The 22,477-nt window shown below is 37.1% G+C and overlaps 1 protein-coding gene across 35 annotated transcripts in view; it reads left to right on the forward strand.

Annotated features, from left to right (window-relative positions):
* Window positions 1-22,477, forward strand: part of kcc (solute carrier family 12 member kcc) — a 108,022-nt gene that overhangs the window by 65,751 nt on the left and 19,794 nt on the right. For all 35 annotated transcript variants that reach the window (XM_073957131.1, XM_073957138.1, XM_073957145.1 and 32 more), the window contains 6 exons: window positions 8,594-8,788; window positions 17,252-17,385; window positions 17,568-17,650; window positions 18,121-18,223; window positions 18,327-18,432; window positions 18,582-18,711. In XM_073957131.1, coding sequence (XP_073813232.1) covers window positions 8,594-8,788; window positions 17,252-17,385; window positions 17,568-17,650; window positions 18,121-18,223; window positions 18,327-18,432; window positions 18,582-18,711 — 751 coding nt within the window. The remainder of the gene's footprint in view (window positions 1-8,593; window positions 8,789-17,251; window positions 17,386-17,567; window positions 17,651-18,120; window positions 18,224-18,326; window positions 18,433-18,581; window positions 18,712-22,477) is intronic.

Below are 22,477 nucleotides of genomic sequence, written 5' to 3' on the forward strand. Positions count from 1 at the left end.
AATGTTCTCTTACGAAAAAATTATATCATTCTAATCAGAATGACATGGAATACCTTCGATGAAACTTTCATTTTCAATTTTCCTCGAGGATCCTTTAAACTGCACTTACGAAAAGTTTTGACTTTTTCCGCGGGAGGTACGCAAAGATGTTGTCAGATATATATTTCAAGGAACTTGATGTACGTTTCAAAGAAATATTTCGATGTACAAAGGCTCAGATTATCGTTACCATCAGTTACGTGTTGCTCACTTGCACAGAAAACAATAGGACCATAAGGACGGACTACCTTCAGTAAAAAATTCGAAACTATCATCGAACAGCACGTAAACTGCAAGCATTTTGAACTGTTTGTGAGGGGGTACCCGAGGGCGTTGTAACATAATATAAGTTTGGAAGAAATGTTACGATGTGCAAAGCTTCGGATACTCAATTGGATAGAAATCGTTCTCATCAGTCATTTTAGTTGGCGCCAAAGGAGTGCATAAGAGCTTCAAAAAATTTACGGATGTAATAGTACCGCAAAGACAAAATGATCTGAGTCATGTCCTTAAACTTCATTTGTGAGACACTTTTTGAAATTTTGTGCGGGAGATAACCGAAGGAAAATACCGATATCGTCTATATTCGAACTCGATCTATAGCTGGATGAAATATTACGAGGAGCTATTATTTAACCAAATCAATTGATTCCATCAGGAAGTTAATTCTTTCGATGAAAAGGTTGAACTTCTGTAGGGGGAAGGGGCAACAGAAGGAGTGAACCGATATGGCCCATCTTCGAACTTAAACTTAGTTTGGACAGAATATTGCGAAGTCCAACATTTTAACCCAGCCGGTTGATTCGTTTATCCAGCCAGACATAGATACAGAAAAACGGACGGACAGACAGAGCTACATCGATTCCAAATTGTCGGAAACGGATTGCCTCTAAACAAACTTGGCGTCTAAAATCATTGTTTTTGTTGAGACAAAATTTTTTCATATCAAAATATATATACACGGTGCACCTGAACCAACTTTAAATGGAAGGTGATGTAAGTTTTTGCGGATTCTGAAACTCCGAATACACATTTTAAGCCCTTTTTAGGTTTTCACGATTTTGCAAGTTGAAGTTCAAATTGGGACAACGCACTGACTTTATCGCCTCCTTACAAAATTCACATTTTTAGGGTATTTTTAGGTCTTCAGGATTTTGCATGAAAACCACAAGACCTATTGGAATGGGACTAAAGACAATTTTGTAGAGAATTTTTACTGCTGCAACATTTTTTTAGTCCCTTTTCGATAGGACTTGCGGTTTCAAAGCAAAATCCAAAAAAACCTGAAAACCCCTAAAAATGTGACATTTGACCCGTATTTAGGCGTTTTTATACCCTACACAACCTTGTGGTAAGGGGTATTATGTCTTTGTGCATTAGTTTGTAACATGCAAAAGGAAACGAGATATACTCATAGTTCCTTTAAGGGATATACATAGAATCACTTTCTGAGTCGATTTACGCATGTCCGTCTGTCCATGTATTTTTGTAAACAAAGTACAGGTCGCATTTATTGTCCGATTTGCATGAAAACTGGGGAAGATAGTTTTTTTTGGCCAAAGGACGAACGCTATTTATTTTGTAAAAATAGGTTCAGATTTGGATATAGCCCCCCATATATGTATGTATATCATATTTAAGGCATTTGGTGCACGAAACACGCTATATATGTGCGGTTTCAATGAATTTTGGAATGTGCGACGGAATTAAGCCTAGAAATAAGTGTGCCAAATTATATAGAAATCGGTTCAGATTTGGATATAGCTCCCGTATATATTCTCGGCCGATTTTAGGTATTTGATGCACGAATCGCGCTATAAATGTGCGATTTCAATAAAATTTGGAATGTGGGCCGGGATTCGGTCCAGAAATAAGTGTGCCAAGTTATATAGAAATCGGTTCAGATTTGGATATAGCCTCCATATATATTTTCGCCCGATTTAAGGCATTTGGCTCATGAAACACGCTATATATGTCCGATTTCAATGAAATTTAGAATGTGCGACGGTATTTAGTCTAGAAATAAGTGTGCCAAATTACACAGAAATCGGATCAAATTTGGATATAGCTCCCATCTATATTCTCGGCCGATTTTAGGTATTTGATGAACGAAACACTCCATATTTGTCCGATTTCAATCAAATTTGGAATGTGTGACGGTGGTTAGTCTAGAAATAACTGTACCAAATCATATCGAAATCGGTTCATATTTGGATATAGCTCCCATATATAATTTGAGGTATTTGATGCACGATATATAGCGTATGTCCAATTTTGATGAAATTTGGACTATGTAACGGAATTTGGTCTACAAACAAATGTGAAAATTTATATCGAAATCTGTTCTGATTTGGATTTAGCTTCCATATACATATATTTTACATATTCCCAGTGGTGTAGGGTATTATATAGTCGGCCCCGCCCAACTTTGATCCTTTCCTTACTTTTTTTTTTTTTTGATTTTTCTCATCTATGAACATTGTAGTTTCAGAATCTGCAAAAACTTCCCTGGTGTAAGCACCTTCCATTTAAAGTTAGTTAAGGCACGGCGCACAGTGGTTCAGAATCGTTTTTTCCTGGTCAAAATTCTGTAACTTTTGAACGGATAGAGATATATTCATAATTCTTTTTTTGTTAGACAGATAATACAATCAGCTTTCCGACGAATTATAAGCGGTCAAGTTCGGTCTGGTAGGTGCAGAGAAATTCAAGGTCAAAATTAAACTTTTGAGTTTTTTAACTATTTTTCATCAAAGTATGAGTGTTTTTGTGGTTTTTATATCTTTCTATGTATTAAAGATGGTCAAACACCCACAAATAAACAAAATAAATACCAAAAAAAAAACTAAAAAAAAAAAATTCGAAAAAATGTCGAAATTTTTTTCAAAAATTTGTAAAAAAATTTACAAAAAAAAATATAAATTTTTTTCAAAAATTAAAAAAATTCTCCTTGGGTTTTAATAAAACTTATATAACTCGTATAAAAACTCATATACTCAAAAAGTTGTAATTTGTGTCAAAAAACTGTAATTCATATGGAAACAGTATAGAAAAACACACATTTTTACCCATGTAATTTCAATAAATTCAAAAAAGTGTCAAACGGACGGAACGGGACGGGTACAAAAGTATATATGGGCTGGAAGAGGAGACTTTCGGGCATCTTTCTGTGAAAACAGAACTTTGTTCCATGTTGTTCCACAAAAGTTCTAGTCCACTAAATTTGGAATTTCATAAAATTTAGTACCCGAGGAAAAATAAAATAGATCATGTTGTGTAAAGGCTACGGTAATTTACTAAAACGATTTTTAAAGGCCACAATCCTACCTACCTTACTAAAAAATAATGAACACAATAACCGTTATAGTTTCAGAGAAATAGCTTTGTCTTTCACCAGAAATTTGCAAAAATTACGTATTTCCCAAAAATGGAGAAATGCTCGTCTTTAGGGGCATCCCACGCCCACACCTTCCAATATTTGGGCCTAATTTTTTGGTTTCCTTAGTTTCAATATGTTTACTATCGAATCCTATATAGAAATTAAATATCTTTGACAAAACAAAATTTTGATTTTTGGCCAGGAAAATCGATTCCTGAACCATTGTGCGGCGCGTGCATGACATTGTTTTATAAGGAGGCGATACAGTCAGTGCATTGTCCCAATTAAAACTTGTATATCTCAAAAATGGTAAAACCTAGGAAAAAGTCATTAAGATCAATCTTGCACAGAATTTTCACAGCTACAACATTGCTTTAATCCCATTTCGATAAGACTTGCGGTTTCCAAGCAAAATCGTGAAACCCTAAATAGAGCTTAAAAATGTTAAATTTCATCGCGATTTATTCAAAAAGCGCTCCGGCGATTTTTTTGTTTATTTTTTTATTTTTTCTCATCTATAAACATTGTAGTTTCAGAATCCGCAACAACTTCCCAGCTGTAAGCACCTTCCTTTTAAAGTTGGTTCAGGCGCACCGTGTATAACCTTGTTAGCCTAAAGGCTGAGGGTATAAAAACACGCCCTTTATGTTTCTGCTATACATTTTACCGAGCCTGTTATGACTCGCCGCACAATGGTTCAGAAACTGATTTTCCTGGCCAAAACCCCAATTTTTAGTCGTCACCGATTTCTAATTTCTACATGGGATTCGATAGTAATCATATTGAATCTAAGGAAACCAAAAAATTAGATAAAGATATTGGAAGGTGTGACGGTATTTTGTCCACATGTTGGGAAATACGTAATTTTGTTGTTGTTGTAGCAACGCATATATGTTCGTTCGTGTATTATTTCAGTTATCAAGTTCCTCTGTATCCAGACTCAAGAATTCTGCAACCTGGACTGGTTGCGTCAATAAAGAATGAGGAGACAGGTGAGTGGGGTTAGCTGGGCAGTTGAATAAATGCAATTGTGGTCCCAATCCACTTGCAGGGCATATGTTGGGTATCGTGGCGTCAATTCTGGCCCAATACGAATTGAGGCGGCTGCATTGTCCGGATCTTAACTGAGCTAAAACCATTCGTGCTTGCCTTGGCAGCTGGCGTTCTTCTGCTGCGATGGATGGTTTCCATGTACGGCATTCACACTGTATCTTCGTACTGCTTGCACAACTATGTTGGTGTGAATGCGATTAAAGCCTGCCTGATAGGCTCGTTGATCTTGCGGTTCTCTTTTATACCTCTCTCTCTAGATCATGAAGGTCTCTCCTGACGTGCCTGGGTGTGGGAAGCCTGTCCATTAAATCGTGACAGGGATGCTCACTGCGGTAACACCCAAGCAGGTACTGCATCGACAACATCTTATTGTGCTGACGCACCGGTAAAACATTCGCCTCCTCCACTGGTGTCATGAGGAGGCACCTTGTTGCAGTCCTCAGGGCGGCATTCTGGCAGGTTTGAATCTCCTTCCACTGCGATGCGCTAACCTTTGCGGACCACGCTGGAGCCGCATAGCTTACCACAGACCGGCCTATTGCATTGTAGGTGGTCAACAAGGTCTCTTTATCAGCACCCCAAGTGCTGCCGGCCAGCGACTTGAGAACCTTGTTCCTACTTCTGATCTTATTGCAAATAGCTGTGGCAAGCGCGGACGACTTGAACATGCTATCGAACGTTACACCCAGTATTTTAGGGTAGTTAGTGGTCGGAATCAGTGCACCATCGACCAATATGTTCAGTGGGAGCCTCATCTCAGCCGTCCATGTGGTGAACAGCGTGGCTGTGGATTTAGCGGCGGATATTTTCATAATCCTCAGATGGAAGAACTGCACTAGGTCAGCTATGTAGGCATTTAACCTATCACATATGTCATCGACGATAGGACCCGAAGCCAAGATCATACAATAATCCGCATACATCACGATCTCTTTGCCGTATGGAGGGTGTGGAATTTCAGAAAGGTAGAGGTTAAACAGTTCCGGAGATATCACCCCTCCTTGGGAAAATCCCTGTTTCACTCTACGGGTTTTGGGTTGATTACCCAACGTTTCAAACATGGCTGGAGATTAGTTTTCTCTATATCCTCCAACAGCATGGCATGGTTGACGGTATCGAAGGCCTTCGATAGGTCAAGAGCTACCATGACTGTTCGGTCGCACGGCCTTTTCTGGTTCAGTCCTCTACTGATATGTGTGGATATGGCGTATAATGCTGTTGTAGTACTATGCATTTTCCGAAATCCATGTTGATGTTGGGCAACTGGAAAATACTTTCTCATCGTGGGGAGGAGCAGCGCCTCTAGGATCTTTGCTACTGGCGACAGGAGTGAAATCGGCCTGTACGATTGACCTCTGCTGGCATCCTTGCAGGGCTTCAGTAGCGTGACCACCCTGCCAACTTTCCAGGCATCCGGTACAACATGGTTGGCTAACGATAGGTTGAGAACACTTGTTAAATACTCAACTCCAGGTTCATCCAGCAGCTTAAGCATTACCATCGATATTCGGTGCGGGCCCAACGCTTTGGATGATTTAGAGTTTCGGATGGCATCTGCAACATCGCTCATCGTAAATTGTGGTGGTACCTCCACGGCTGGAAGAGCTCTTCTTATACGGCGTAGCACACTTCTCTTCGCCCTATCACTCTCGGGGTGCTCTATGAACTGCCGGTTAAAATAACACGCGAACCTCTTTGGGTCAGTTACTGTCACGCCGTTAAAAGTAACAGCCGTTCTGTCATCCTTCTTTTCCGGACTCGAGAGTGATTTAACCGTTTCCCACAATTTACTTATTCCTGCACCAATGTTGCATTGCTTCAGATGGTCTAGCCACTTTTTCCGCTTATGTTCGCCCACTAGCCTGCTGACTTCAAGAGTAAGTTCTCTAACTCTTGGGTCTTCGGGGTTCGTACGACGAAGCTCATCACGTTCATTTGCTAGTCACGTCGCCTCTGCTGGGAAATTTGGTCTTATTTCATGTATTCGACCAGCAAGTATGTAGCGAGCGGCCGCTTTAGTGATGATGTCTCGGAAAGTTCTCTCAGCTACCCGAGGATCTGAGGGAGTGGGCAATTGTCTGAAGTGGTGATTGGTAAATTCTTTGAAACCTTGCCAATCAGCTCTCCCATGGTTCAGGAAAGTACGCCGTTCTGAGGTTATGAAGTCGGGTGGTCTGTTTACGGAGACGATGATAGGGAGGTGGTCCGAACTAAGGAAAATGACGGATTGCCAGGATACGTCATTTATCAGACCTGGTGCCACAATGGTGATATCTGGCGAGCTGTGGCAGTCTCCTCTAATCTTCGTGGGAGCGTCCTCATTCACCGCGCAAAATTAGTTTTTTGTGTTTTTATATTGGAATTTGATCATCTAAAAAAAGGTGTAAAAAACATAAAAACACTCATATTTTTGTGTAAATTAGTTAAAAAGTCAAAAGTTTAACTTTGACTTTTAATTTTTCTGCAACTGCTAGCTGATTGTGTTTTTTGTCGAACAAAGAAATAATTATAGAATTTTGACCAGAATAAAGCGGTTCTGAACCACTGTGCAACCGACTTTACAATTGTGAGGGAAATAAAGATCGATTAGGGGGCACGGGTTGTCGTTAACCGATCATCACAAATTTTTGTAGAAATCGTTTTTTAGCCACAACAATGAACTGGTAAAGTTTTTTCATCGATTGGAATTCATATATATATTCAAATGGACAAAATTTAGGGGGTAGGCGTTTCTGAAAAACAATTTTGTCATTTTTTGGGCCGCCCTAATATACATATGTACATATCTATGTACATAGGGTATACGCTTCTATTACACCATTACATTTAAGAGCAATAAAAAGTGAAAGATGAAAAACTAAAAAAAAAAAAAACAAAAACAAGTTAGTTAGGTGTTATTTGTGTTACAGATTGTTGTTGTTTATTTCACATATGCAAATACATATATTTGTTTGTATGAATGTTTCGTTTTATTTCTCACATAAAAACTGACAAGCGTGTCACCGACGCGTACACACACATACATACATACGTTTGTCCTTATGAGTTTGTCCTTTCTCGCTATTGTTAGTCGCCGTGATTATTTTATGTGAAAATAGCACGACACATTTTTTGATCTGTTTTGTACACAAAAACAACAAAAGCAGAGAACAGAACAGAGAACGGATACTTGAAGTTTCTTATTAACGAGGCATCGCATTAAAATGCACATTAAACAGCTGCTGGTAGTTGATTCCGTTCCACCATCTGTTGGATGTGCACAAAAACTGAAGGTGTTATGGATGTCTACGACCCTTTTTTATGTTTTTTTTATTAAGAAAACTTCAATTCGTCACCTTGTTAGTCAATAAAAATATATTTTTTTTGCCAGAATTCAAATTTGTCCGCACATTATTAATTATTAAATGAGAGATTTATTAGTGAAGATCCTGTTCATATTTGCAAAGAGGATAGACTTGGGAATTCATACCTAAGTAACAATATGGGTTAAAGGATTTAGGGAAAAACGCGATTAAGATGATACATATGTTAATCAATTAGGGGTTAATTTATTAAAATATATATCATCTTAATCGCGTTATTCCCTAAATCTTTTAACCCATATTGTTACTTACTTACTTACTGGCCTTTAAGATTTGGGGGCAAAATTAAATATTTGTAATGTTATATTTTTCAATTAATTTAAATTGAAAAACAAAGAAAATCAAATAAGAAATTAGGCATCATAAGATTTTTGGAAACAAATTAAACTCTCAACAAATTAGGAAATACAACATGTAGGTGTTTTATTTGATTCCATTTAAACAGCTTGTTATATTGCAGAAAGTATAGAACAATAACCGGATTCAACATTAGAACAAATTGTAATGATGGGCTTGGGCAAGGAATCTCCTCCATAATCTCTTTTATAACATTTATGAAGTGCATTAATTTTATATCCGCGATGCCCTATCAGCTTATCAAAATAGCTTTTTCCAAAATTGCAACCTGAAATGCGTATTGAAAATTCGTCCCTTTTTGTAGATATTTATCAAAATACATACATATTATTTATTTTTATTACATTCATAATCAGATTTATTATAATGAAAAATCTGCCCTTTGTATTTTCATTCTTTACAGAAAAATGTGATGTTGAAACCGTAGAAGAAAACAACGAAAAACCAAATAAAGAACCCAACTTATATTTATACGATGATGACTTGGAAACGAGGCCGCATATATCGACGTTTATATCTTCACTTGCCAATTATGAGAATACCATACCTGCTGCCACCGATCCAGATGCTAAGGCTCCGGCGCCTTCAGCGCGTATGGGTAAGTAGCAACAATAACAACAAATTGAAGATATTATCATGTGATAGAAGAAGCCAGTCAGGCAGCATGTGATAAAAACAATCAAAAAAAACAAAATATTGTATTTTTATGACAGGCCACAAGATTTGTGTAATAAAAAAAAACAAGAAATAAGAAAATTAGAAACAAAACAACGACTTTCATATGACCTGTACGTCATACCAGCATCTATCAACTCCACCCACACCACATAAGCACACATACTCGTAAATGCTACATGCTGGTAATGTTGAACTGTGCTGAAGATAATGTTATAAAATAAACGTGACTTTTAAATGGATTCAAACTTATCTTCGTCGTGCTCAAAGCTGCTAACTAAATTTTATGACTTTAACATTTTGGTACACGAGTAAGTTGTTCGAATTATTTGTTAAATTGGGAAGAAATTATTACGGAAGACCATCTAAATATGGCTAATACATATCTGTCAATTACCACTTGTTTTGTAGAAATACATCAGATTTATGACTTTTGAATGATCTTTTGGGGGGTGTCAGTTTCCATTGCTGTTAATTACCTATTAGGCACATTACATCAGTTCACAATTAAATGATTTCCAGGAAAATGTTAGCATCATATGAATATAATTTAGCAATTGCTCACGTGAGCAATTCCATCTTTAGTCGCTGTAGCAAATTAGCACAACACCCACACTGGGTGTCATGTGATACCTACCCCCTTCATTATGATTTTACAAACTGCAAAAGTCTTTTGCAGCTACAATAAAATTATTTTCCTATTGATTGGTTACTTAGGTGATAACTAAGTAAAATATATCCATCAGCAATATGAAAGTGGAGAAATGTTTGGGACATTCGTTCTAATAACTGCATATTTAATCAAATACGAGGGCTGAACGATAACTATCTGGCTTAATAATGAAAACCCGAATATTTACCATCAAAAATAGTTTTATGTAGTCTCCAGCAAGATTTACATGCTTTTTCATGCGCTCAAACCAATTGTTAAATCCCCTTTTCCACACCGATTTAGACACCTCCAAAACTTGGTTTTTGAACGCTTTTACAGCATCTTCTGGCTACGAAAGTCGTTGACCACGCCTTTTTTCTTTATATGTCATTGCACGGCGGATGACCCATCAATTCTAAGTTTTGTTCGGTCAAACAGGCACTGGTTTGAATCGATGTGTGAGAGCTCGCATTGTCATGATGCAGAATGGTTCGTCTTCCCTTGTTCGTTTTTCGAATTTCTCAGGAGACTTCTGGCAAACAAAATGTAGTGTAGAATTAACCGTCCTATATTTCTGAAGCCGTATAGTCGCCACACGGTTAGTTTTACAGAAGAAACAGGCGACCATTTGCATCTTCCAAGAACAACTTTCGTTGGATTTGGCTCGCCTTCGAAAACCCAAAACGTTTCGGGGTCCAATGCGTTGATCCAAGATTCGTCGTCTATGACGATCTTATAATTATTTTTATTCACAAATTTTTTGCACCAATTCACAAGAGCCTTTTTTTGAGCGATTGACCAATTTTGCTGGATCTAGCGAGAAAAATCCATTTTTGCGGCCAGTAGTGGGATTCTCTAAGGCATTTTTTGGTTACCGACAAAAATCGGTAAAATTAAAACGCAAAATTATGAATGAAAAGTATGAATAAAAGTTGGCACACTGTTACTATCGCTTGGACTTAGCGACAGCTTTATTTTGGTTGCTAACTTAATTACCGAAATTATAATTATGTCGGTAATCAAAAAATGCGTTAGAGAATCCCACTACAGGTGTTCATGCAATATCAAATGTTAGTTGGTGGAAAAAACGCCCAAAGGTCCCTCTATCTCACGATACATAACATGGCGATCTTGCATTATCCGTTCACGCGCGGCTTAATTTTTTCTGCCACAAGGGCCGATTATGGACGACCCTCACGACCTTCGTTTTTTGGCTAGTGTCGGCCACGATTGAATTCATTAAGCCAGTACTTCATACTGCTATAGGGTGGCCCTTTACCAACATACAAAAATTTAATTTGACATATGCATTCTTGCCGTGAAAGTTGCGAAAAATGATCGGACGAAAATGTTCACAAGTAAATTTAATTTTTATACCCTCAGCCTTAAGGCTAAGGAGGGTATATACACTTTGATACAATGAAAATCTGCCTCATCGAAATAATGGTTTTAGACCCAAAGTAGGTTTGGACAAAATGTGTTTCAGACAATTTGGAGTCGATCTAGCCATGTCCGTCCGTCTGTCTGTCCTGCTGGCTGGAGCGCACGATAACTCTCGAACGGATGAACCGATTCGGTTCAAATTTTGGCTTTCGTAATATTTTGCCCAAACTTAGTTTAAGTTCGAAGATGGGCCACATCGGTCTACTCCTTCCGGTACCTCCCCCACAAAAGTTCGGAAAGTTTGTGCGCACGATAACTCTTGAAGGGAGTGACCGATTTGGTCCATACTTTGTATAGCATAAACTTTCTACCAGAGTAATATGAGGTTCCAATACGGTCTCAATAGGTCCACTCCTTCGGGTACCTCCCACACAAAATTTGGGAAAAGTTCAGTTTAGGGCCATCGCTTTGATTTTTGTTTTAGCAACTTGTATTCACTGCCCTCCATACGACGGTACAAGTTTCATCAGGGACAAGTCCATACTTCCTGAGAAAATAGCCTGAAAGTTGCAAAAAACCCTATGACACAGTGTGAGGTGGTTAGAGCGCAAGATAACTCTCGAACGGATCTGCCGATTCGGTCCAAAATTTGGCCTTAGTATAATTTTGTCCAAACAAAGTTTAAGTTTGAAGATAAGCCATATCGGTCCACTCCTTCAGGTACCTCCCCCACAAAAGTTAAAAAATTTTCGGAAAATTTGTGCGCACGATACCTCTTGATGGGAGTGACCGATTTGGTCCATACTTTACACATCCTAATATATCTACCAGGTATAGGTCAGGTTCGAAAATGTACTACATTTGTCCACTCCGTCCGGTACCTCCCACACAAAATTTTGGATAAGTTCATTTTAAGACCTGCAATCGAAGCACTTTGATTTTTGTTGAAGCAACTTGCATACGCTGCCTCAATTAATTCTTGAGCACACAGCCCGAAGAGTGTAAAACCCCCCTATGGCACCATATATTGTGGCTGGAGATGCACTTCCATAACGGTCAATGTAGATCCATTCCTTTCAGTATCTCCTCCGTAAAACTTTTGATCTTTAATCCTAATCAACATTTTTGTCGGTTTAAACGCCCTAAATACATACGTATTTTGGGGAAAAAATTGTTTCAATATACACAGGCTGAGGGTATATCTCTGTCGGCAAAGCCGACTGATACTTTTTTACTTGTTTTTTTGCAAAGTGATTTTTTCATGTCACTGTAAACAACACAACACAAGGTCGTGTGACAAAATGTCCTGAGCACGTATAGGCTAAAAGCTGCCAAACTGTCCAAAAAAATTTAAATTGCGCCTGGATAGATAGTTTTCGTGCAGTGTCCTAAAAGAAAGAACGAAAAAAGTTGTTGGTGATGGAGGTTATACCAATAAGTGAATCTGAGCTTAGAATTTTTGGACTACTGGAAACCATAAATGCCAAATTACAGCCAATTTGGTTTAAAAATGTAGATAAAAAACTACAAAGTAACTGGACAACTTCGACCAATATGAGTCACTCCTTATTGCTCCCACCAGACATGTTTATTTTTGTAGGCCACCGTAGGATTTTTATAGCTTTTGGACAGACCATAATATCGCTATAATTAGGACTACAAGGAGTACTTTCGGTGCAAATTCCGAAACTGTTCTCAAACTGGGGTTACCCCCAATCGTGCAGCCCAAACATTTTTTCCATAATTAGGACTACAAGGAGTACTTTCGGTGCAAATTCCCCCAATCGTGCAGCCCAAACATTTTTTCCAAGAAACTACAAATTTTTTTAATAAATCTTTTTTTCATTTGAAAGAGCACATATTAGGCTACTTTCGGCAATTTTCTGTGGGCAAATATTGCATAGTTTTGTGACAAATGACCGCATACCAACCACTGTTTTTAAAAAAGCGTTTTGTGGTGTCCCCTCTATATTGAAATCCGCAGGACCGATCATATATATTTATGACAAAAAAATTAAAGGCAAAACTTTGATGTACATAATATGCCCACAAAAATGCCGTTCACAAAAACGGCATTTCGAGAAAAATGCGTTTAAAAATTCAATATTACATTCTAAACAATATTTCCCTTCCATCGCTTACAACATGTTCTATACTACTTATACATCAGAATAAGGCGATTTTTCGAAAGTGACAAGTGGGACAAAATTTGTAAACCTTTGTGAAGGTGGTACCAAAAGATGTTATCCTGTACAGTCCATCTTCGATCTTGATTTAAGTTTGGGACAGACATTACGATGTGCAACGGTAGGTCCAATGCACTTCTAAAAATGTGTACGAGAAAAAAAATGTGGGCCAAATTGGTTGATGCGCTAGAGAATTATCGTGCGTACAATTTTACTTTTGTGGGGAAAGTATAGACCGTTATGGCCCATCTTCGATCTAGGTTTGGACAAAATATTACGATGACCGAATTTAGGACAAAATCGGTAGATCCGTTCGGGAATTGTCGTTCTCCCTAGCAAGACATGGCTAAATCGCTACTCTAAAATATCTGAAAGGGCATTATTTCAATGAGGCACATTTTCATGGTATGAAAGCGTTTATACCCTCGTTAGCCTTAAAGCTGAAGGTATAGAAATTGTTTAGTTTTATTAACAATTTATTTCTTTGGAAAAGCCGAAAAGTGAGTGTGATTCTCATTCATATGAGAATACTAGACACTTAAAGAGTTCGGTTTTTCGCTAAAAAGGCATCATTTCAAAAACTGAGAAGCCAATTGATGATTGATTGATGATGAAAAAAAAAATTATAATTTTTTCCGAGCTTAATGCTAAAACTCAACTTGCTCCAAAATTAATTTGCAACAAATACCTGTTCCTTCAGAATCTTCAAATGACAACGGGTTGGACATATTCAAAGATGTTCCAGTCACTCCACTTTGTTTTGCCACCTAAAATAAAAGTTCAGCGAAAGTCTTAAGTTATTTATTTTTACTTACTTTCTTCCGGCCATAAATTTTCCAATTGGCAAAAAAAATCGAATGTAAATTTGTATTTTAACAACTCTTGTTTCTTTTTGTTTACAACAAAACAACTCAAATCAACTGATGATTATTCAACAGCTGATCGAACTTACGAATTCTTACTGGACAAATTTTCCCAGCAAGAATTTGTAAGTTCTCAGTCACACAACTGTCAAAAGTGCTCTCTCAATTCGCTCTCTTTTGCTGGATAATTGTGTAAACGAACAACGTCTCGTAACAATTTGTGCAAATTTGTACAAATTATCACGTAAACGAACACACCTATTATTACACTTGTAATTATGAAAGAGATGTAAAAGTATTGCTACCATCTCAGGATTTTGAATTACCCAACTATATCCTTCAAATATAGACATGTTCTAAATTAAACAGGGGGGTTACTAGTAACAAAAACGCACAGTGATTCCGGTTTTAGAACTTTATTCCATGAACAAATACTTAAAACTTACCTTTTGCTAGAAACTTATTTTATATCAATGGTCAAAATGCTTAGCTTGGATTTTGACCATTCTGGATTGGTCTTTGGTTTTGTTATGTATGTGTTTCTTATTGTAAACTTTATTCTTCGTCAATGTATGGCCACTTGCTTTGCTTTGCTATTTAATAATTCTTTGTTCTGCAACATTGTTGCAGATTTAGATTTCTTTGTTTGTTATATTTCAACTTGGGTGACTGTTTTGATCTGTGACATTGTTGCAGATTAGAATTTCTTTATTTTGAATCAGATTTGGGTTTCTTAAAAAATATTTGTCACAGTGGGTATTGTAATTGTGGGTACTGTAACTGTTACTCTCTATTGCGATGCGTAAGAAAAATGCGATGCGTAAGGAAATTAAATGCGTCTCTAATTCGTTTTCGTATGTCCTTTCGCAGCTATTTTTGTTCCTTTTTCCTTTCTGGCATCGCCGCAATCTGTAATACAAAAGCGTATGTCAAAATCGTGCGTTATTTCTTGCGTTAACAAAATACCGAACGCAAACGCATCGCAATACAGAGTAAAAAAAAATTATTTCAATATTTAAGAAATTAAATGAGTAAATTGTTCAAACTTTTCTTTTGCTATTATTCTTCCAAAAGAGAACTTGAAACTTATAGTGGTCAAATAGTAATACCATGGTTATCTTTGATGTAAACAAGTAAAAAAGCTTCATCCTATGTGAATTAAAACTTTCATCTACGGGCAGGTCGAATGTATTTAGGGTATTTTCAGAATTTTGTGACCCTTTTTGGATTTTTGAACTTGCCGACAAAAATGTGGATTAGGATTAAAGTTCAAAAGTGTTTCGGAGGAGGTACTTAAAGGAATGTACATAGAAATGTCCATAGTGGATATTACTTTGAGAGTCATATCGTTTCGATATATATCGCGCCCACTAGTCACTTCAGTGGGTCATTGTATAACTTTTGGACCGGAATGCCAGGAAGCATGGACTTGTCCACAGAAAACATAATATCGCTGTAAACAGGACCACAACGAACATCACCGGTATTTCTAAAGGATCTTCGAACAGACCCTACACTGCATTTAGACACAAATGTTGAACTTTTGTGGTTAAAAGTTAAACTAAATTTGGACAAAATATTAGGAGATACAAAGTTTGCACCAATGCAAGTTGTTACAACAAAAATCAATGCGATTCGACAGCAGGTCCTAAACTGAACTTTTCCGAAATTTTGTGTGGGAGATACCCGAAGGAGCAGACCGATTGAGTCCATATTTGAACCTCATCTAAGTCTGGTAGAAATTTCACGTTGTGCAATGTATGGACCAAATCGGTTACTCCCTTCAAGAGTTATCGTGTACACAAATTTTCCGAACACTTTCGAAATTTTGTGGGGGAGGTACCGGAATTAGTGGACCGACATATCCCATCTTCGAATTTAAATTAAGTTTGGACAAAATATAACGAATGCCAAATTTCGAACCCGATCGGTCAGACAGACAGATGGACGGACATGGCTAAATCGACTCCAAACTTTCTGAAACGGATTTCGTCCAAATATACTTGGGGTCTAAAACCATTATTTTGTTGGGACACATTTTGCCCGTATGAAAGTGTATATACCCTCGTTAGCATAAATGCTGAGGGCACAGTTTATACAGTTGGCCATTCAGCCCAAACTAGTTAGCCCTGACTATTTAGTTTGCTGTCAAATACATAAAATACAAAGGAAATCAAATCACAATAATGAACAATCTATTATGTTTGTTGTCAAATGTTGTTAACAGAACTCTGAATGGCCAACTGTATAAACTGTGGCTGAGGGTATAAAAATTGTAAAAACTACGAAAATATCATAAAGGACAAACTTGTAGAGAATTTTCACTGCTGCAATATTTTCTAAACTCATTTCGATAGAACTTGCGGTTTCCCAGCAAGCATGCTGAGGGTATAAAAAGCGGGTATTTGGAGGTATTTGGTGCAACAATTTCTCAATGTATGTCCAATTTTGATCAAATTTTAAATGTGTGACTGAATATGGACTAGAAATAAGTTTGCCAAAGTAGTTTGAAAACGGTAGAAACGATATGAAAGATATAGTGACGACCGCGTCATTACCCAGTGCATAAGTATGCTTTAATAAGTGTTTCTTTTTTATTTAGCCAATCATTTTGAGAGATCCTCCACAAATTTAGGACGTAGGGAATTTTTTCCTTGGAAAAAGATAGCATTTTGAGCGACGAACTTTAAAATTGAGTTTTTACTTTATTTTAGATTTACTTTATTAAAGTCCTTTTTCCCTCGAACTAACATTTTGGCGGTCTTGCATCACTTTCAATAAAATTGGACATAAATCTGAATTATACCAAGAACAGACGAAAATGTGTGAATGTGCAGTGCAGAAAAATGAATGCGACTATTAATTCTTTATGAAAGTCCATTCACCATTTCGCTGTTAAATTTGGAACTCAAGTAAATGGAAGGCAATTTAAGAGAACGTCAATAACAGTTGTTCCGACGAAGAAATTACATAAAGATCCATAAATCAAATGTCGTCAATGGCAAAATTTATGACTTTTCATAAAAAGACGGCCACAAATGACTCGTCTGCCAAGACAAAATGTGTACGAATAAATAGCGCAATTTCAAGATTTCGTTTCACATATTAGGAAAAATTCAAAAGTTTTTCCCGTTTGAAGGTAATTTTTATGACATACTAATGCTACCTTATACGTAACATTGAGAATGTATCTACATTTTGTTTTCAGTCATGTTTTCACAGGCGACTTGTTATTTATTTCATATTTGTTATTGTCCTTTCAAATCTCAATTGTCGATATTTAATCCTCACTCTCTTTCCAGGAACCCTGATTGGTGTCTTCTTGCCATGTATTCAAAATATTTTCGGTGTCATTCTATTCATTCGTTTAACATGGGTTGTTGGTACGGCTGGTGCGGTATGTGGCTTTCTAATTGTCCTGACTTGTTGTTGTGTGGTAAGTATTCTCCTTCCTATTTATATTTGACATAATTACCTCCCTCTACTCCTCCGCCTGTTTAACGACTTAAGAGGCTTTTGTTGTACGTTCCGCATGTAGTGAATATGGGTAATTAAAGTAAATAACAATTTTCTATTGTTTTGTGTTTTTTTGTTGTTGTTGTTTTTTTCTAAATCTAGACTATGTTAACGGCGATTTCAATGTCGGCTATTGCAACAAATGGAGTGGTGCCGGCGGGAGGCAGTTATTTCATGATATCAAGGTAAGTAGATTGGTATGTACATATGTATTTAATGGGGTGGGTATAATGGAAGACGTACTTAGTGATTTCTTAGTTTTTATTGAACATGGGTAATCATATTTCCATTAGAACGATTACTGCATACATACATAAAAAATTGTATTTTATGTTGGACATAAGTTCCTAATGACTAGTTATCGTAATTGATTTTCCACATTGGATATTAGTAATATAGGAAATTATGCTCTTCAATCTCTGTGATGTGACTCGAAAAAAATATGTCCGTAAACACATGGTGGACATAACTTTCCACAAATTTTGTCAAATCAATTCACCATTAGTAGGACATTTTGTAAAAACGGGCTTCTATTAAAAAAGCCTTTTATGAAACCCTAAAATGCTTCTCTATCTGTGGAAACCGTTTCTGCATTTAATGTACTTTTCAAGTTGCGAAAAATAATTTCCCTTTCCCCCTCCTTCTAATTTTACAGATCCCTTGGTCCTGAATTTGGTGGTGCGGTGGGAATGCTGTTTTATACGGGAACGACTTTAGCGGCTGCCATGTACATTGTGGGTGCTGTTGAAATTGTCCTGGTAAGTAATTGTTGAAATTTACGAAAAACATCTCCGGTTTATATGCATATCTCCCTCCATATTAAACATTAAAAACTGTCTGCTCTCTTTTATTTTTCCACAGACTTACATGGCACCGTGGGCCTCAATATTTGGTGATTTCACCAAGGATGCCGATGCCATGTACAACAACTTTAGAGTTTATGGCACTGGACTGCTTTGTTTCATGGGTAAATTGAACGAAACCAAAACTAAATTGAATGAAACAAAACAATTACAATTTTGTTATGCAAATTGCTTTTCTTTTGATAATTGAATTGAAATTTTCTTTTCCTTTTTACAATGATGATGATGATAATGTTGTCATCCTCCGCTATAGGTTTAATTGTCTTCCTGGGTGTAAGATTTGTTAATAAATTCGCTGCCGTGGCCTTGGCCTGTGTTATATTTTCAATAATCGCCGTTTATGTCGGTATTTTCGACAACATAAATGGCAATGAAAAACTTTAGTAAGTATTATTATTCGTCAAGCAAATAACAACAACAACAGCGACAAAAGCAGATACAAAATGTATATCAGACACACATACTTGCCCCGCTCACAATACACTTACATATACATACATTCAAACAATCAATTTATACCAGGACACGCGTTGTGGGGAGGATACCCATTCCGCCCAAAAACCACTTTGATCAAAATACCCAAAACAAATACAACCATTCAACACTCACTCTCACATGCGACTAATGGACGAACGAACACCTTAACCCTTGAACTTAATCAGAAATTATAACCTTTGTACCAAATCGAATCGAGGAAAAAATTGAAATAGCAACGAAATTTGCTACAAAAAAGGCAACAATTATCAGCTACCCTAATATTATTTCTGGTCATTGAAAGGAACTTTGGCCTTTTGGGAGTTTGGAATTTACATACACATCTCATCTCAGGTATTAGGTTTAGTTTGTGTTACACTCAAGGAAGAAAGTAAAGTTAGGAATGTTGCTGGGCAGACATTCTCTCTTCTTGCATTATGGCAAACGTTCTTCACTGAAAGAAAAACTTTTCCAGCTTCCACTGTTTATTTTTCTTTGATGCTATAGAAAGTTGCATTAATCTAATTAAATGTTTCATTCGGCCAATTAAATCTTACATTACCTACAATTTATTGATTTTTTTTATTTCATCGAATAAGTGAAACGGATTTCATTGATGTAATGAATCTATTTATTTCTATAAATTTAAGAAAAAAAAATATGTGAGTATTGAAATCATGCTAAATAGTTAATCTGTTCCAGAACCTTCGAGAGTCTATACCAAACAAGTGAGAAAAGGCTATAGTCGGTACGGGGTCGACTATGTGATACCCTACACCACTACCTCTGTGCATAATCTTTTCACCCGAAAACATTTCTTTTAGGGAGATACGAAAGTTTGATTGCAGAAAAACGGATGCGATATCTTCGTTGTTTGACCACCATTCTACGTTACATCGTTGTAAAGGTGATATTTTCTACTTTCATTGCCAGGTTTTGCCTTTTATATACCCCTTATAGGCGCTGAGATATTTGCTTTGGAATAAAATGTTGACTTTTTCTCCAAATAAATTTTTTGCTCATTCCGACCCCTAAATATTATCCGACCATCACCAAAATCAATAGGCTTCTTCATCTTTGAGACCCCCATTAAGCCTCAAAAGTTCGTGACGATCCGATCAAAATTGCGACATGTAGCGTGATTTCCAAAAAAATGGGTAAATGGGATGTATCACCGACTATTACGATATCTCCGTTATTCGGTCACCTACGCTGACCTAGTTTGCATCATTGTAAAGATGGAATCTTCTACTTTCATAGCCAGGCTTTGCTTTTAGAAAGTCCCAAACCAAAGCTGTGATATTCGTCATTATAATTAAAATCGCAAACATGAAAATTTGGGCTTTATTTGCGACTATTGTGATATCTTCGTTGTTTGATCACCTACGAGAACTTTTTTACATCAATAGAAAGGTGATATTTTCTACTTTCATTGTCAGGTCTTGCTTTTGGTATATCCCATATAGAAGCTGAGATATTCGCTTTGGAAAACAACGTTGTCTTTTTATCCACATAAGTGTTTTGCCCATTCCGACCCCTGAATATTATCCGACCATCACCAAAATCAATAGGCTTCTTCCCCTCCGGGACCCTCATCAACACCCAAAATTTTGTGACGATCCGATCAAAATTGCGACCTGTAGCGTGATTACAAGGTTTACATGGACAGACGGACGGACACACATAGCCAGATCGACTCAGCTCGTCGAGACATTCATTTTGGTATATATAAGTATGGGTCTACGACCATTATTTCGATGCGTTACAAACTTTTTGGGCAAAACCAACTTATAATACTCTCCCCACATAGTGGTGTAGGGTATAATCAGTAGGCTTCTTTCTTTTTGGGACCCCCATTAACCCCCAAAATTTCGTGACCATCCGATCAAAATTGCGACCTGTAGCGTGACTACAAAAAAATAGGAAAATGTGATGCATTACCGGCTATTGCCATATCTTTGTTATTTGACCACCTACGACAACCTGCTTTACACCGTTGTAAAGGTGATATTTTCTACTTTCCTTTCCAGGTTTTGATATACCTCTTAAAGAAACAGAGATATTGGCTTTGAAATAAAATGTTGACTTTTCTACAAATAAGTGTTTGCCCATTCCGACCCCTAAATATTATCCGACCATCACCAAAATCAAAATGCTTCTTCATCTGTGACGATCCGATCAATATTGCGACCTGTAGTGTGATTTCCAAAAAAATAGAAAAATGGGATGTATTACCGACCATTGCGATATCTCCGTTATTTGATTACCTACGCCGACCTAGTTTGTATCATTGTAAAGACAATATAACTAAAATAGCAAAAATGAAAATCGTTCAGATTTCGTTCCGATTTCTAAACGATTTTTCGTAAGGGAATTCGTTCAGATTTCGTTCCGATTTCGGAGAGAATGTCGGAAGTAAATTTCCCTTCGAATATGCTAATGTTTTTCTTCCGATTTCGGTACGAATTCGGATCGATATGTCGGAAACAAATTTCCCTTCGCACAACAACCACCTTTTGTATATATCTAACAAATTCGCAAATACAATTTTTAAATATTATAAATATAAATGCAACATATAAAAATTCAACAAAGTGCTGATAGACTCAACATATTCGTACACAAAGTTTACATTGATCTACTATAACTACAAAATGATTTTTTCCTTCGATATTTATACGACATTATTCCAAAATCGGTTAGAAATCTTTACGAAGATTCGGAAGGTACCTCAGATTTTCATACGACATTGATCAGAAATCGTTCAGAAATCTGTACGAAAATTCGGAGGAAAAAATTCGCACTCCGAATTTCCGAATTCGGACCGAAATCGATCCGATTTCGCTCCGACATTTCATTCCGAAATTATGTCAACCACTGCATACAACTTTCGTTAAGATATCTTTACGATTTCGGATCAGAAATCGGACGTATCGTCCGAATTTTGTTCCGATTTCGGTACGATTGGCTTGCTGCGTCTTTTCATTAATTCCATGAAGTTATACAGGGTGTTTTTTTAAGCTAGATAGAACTTTAAATTGTAAAAAGTAACACAAAAAATTAAATTTTGATGAAACTTTTTTTATTTGTTTCAGTATACTCTGACAAATCATCATGAATAGACTCACGCTTGAACAACGCTACGAAATTATCCAAATTTACTTTGAAAATCAGTCGTCGATTCGCGCAACTTATAGACGACTTCGTCATTTGTATGGCGTACATAATCGTTTGGCTTAACGGGTACATTTTTAGCTTAACGGGTTTGTTAATAAGCAAAATTGCCGCATATGGAGTGAGACCAATCCACAAGAGACCCTACAGACTCCACTACATCCAGAAAAATGCACCGTATGGTGCGGTTTTCACGCTGGTGGCATCATCGGACCTTATTTCTTCAAAAATGAGGCCGGAGCTCGCGTTACGGTCAATGGAGATCGTTTCCGCACCATGATCAATGATTTTTTGTTTGAAAATATGGATGACATTGATCCGGGGGAGATGTGGTTTCAACAGGATGGCGCTACGTGCCATACGGCGAACGCAACCATCGACTTATTGAAATCAAAATTTGGCGATAAGTTGATTTCGAGAAGTGGACCTGTCAATTGGCCTCCAAGGTCGTGCGATTTGACACCTCTCGATTATTTCCTGTGGGGCTACGTGAAGTCACTG

The sequence above is a fragment of the Musca autumnalis genome, unplaced genomic scaffold, assembly GCF_047663935.1.
Source record: "Musca autumnalis isolate F117 unplaced genomic scaffold, ASM4766393v1 scaffold_5, whole genome shotgun sequence".
NCBI classification, from domain to species: Eukaryota; Metazoa; Arthropoda; class Insecta; order Diptera; family Muscidae; genus Musca; species Musca autumnalis.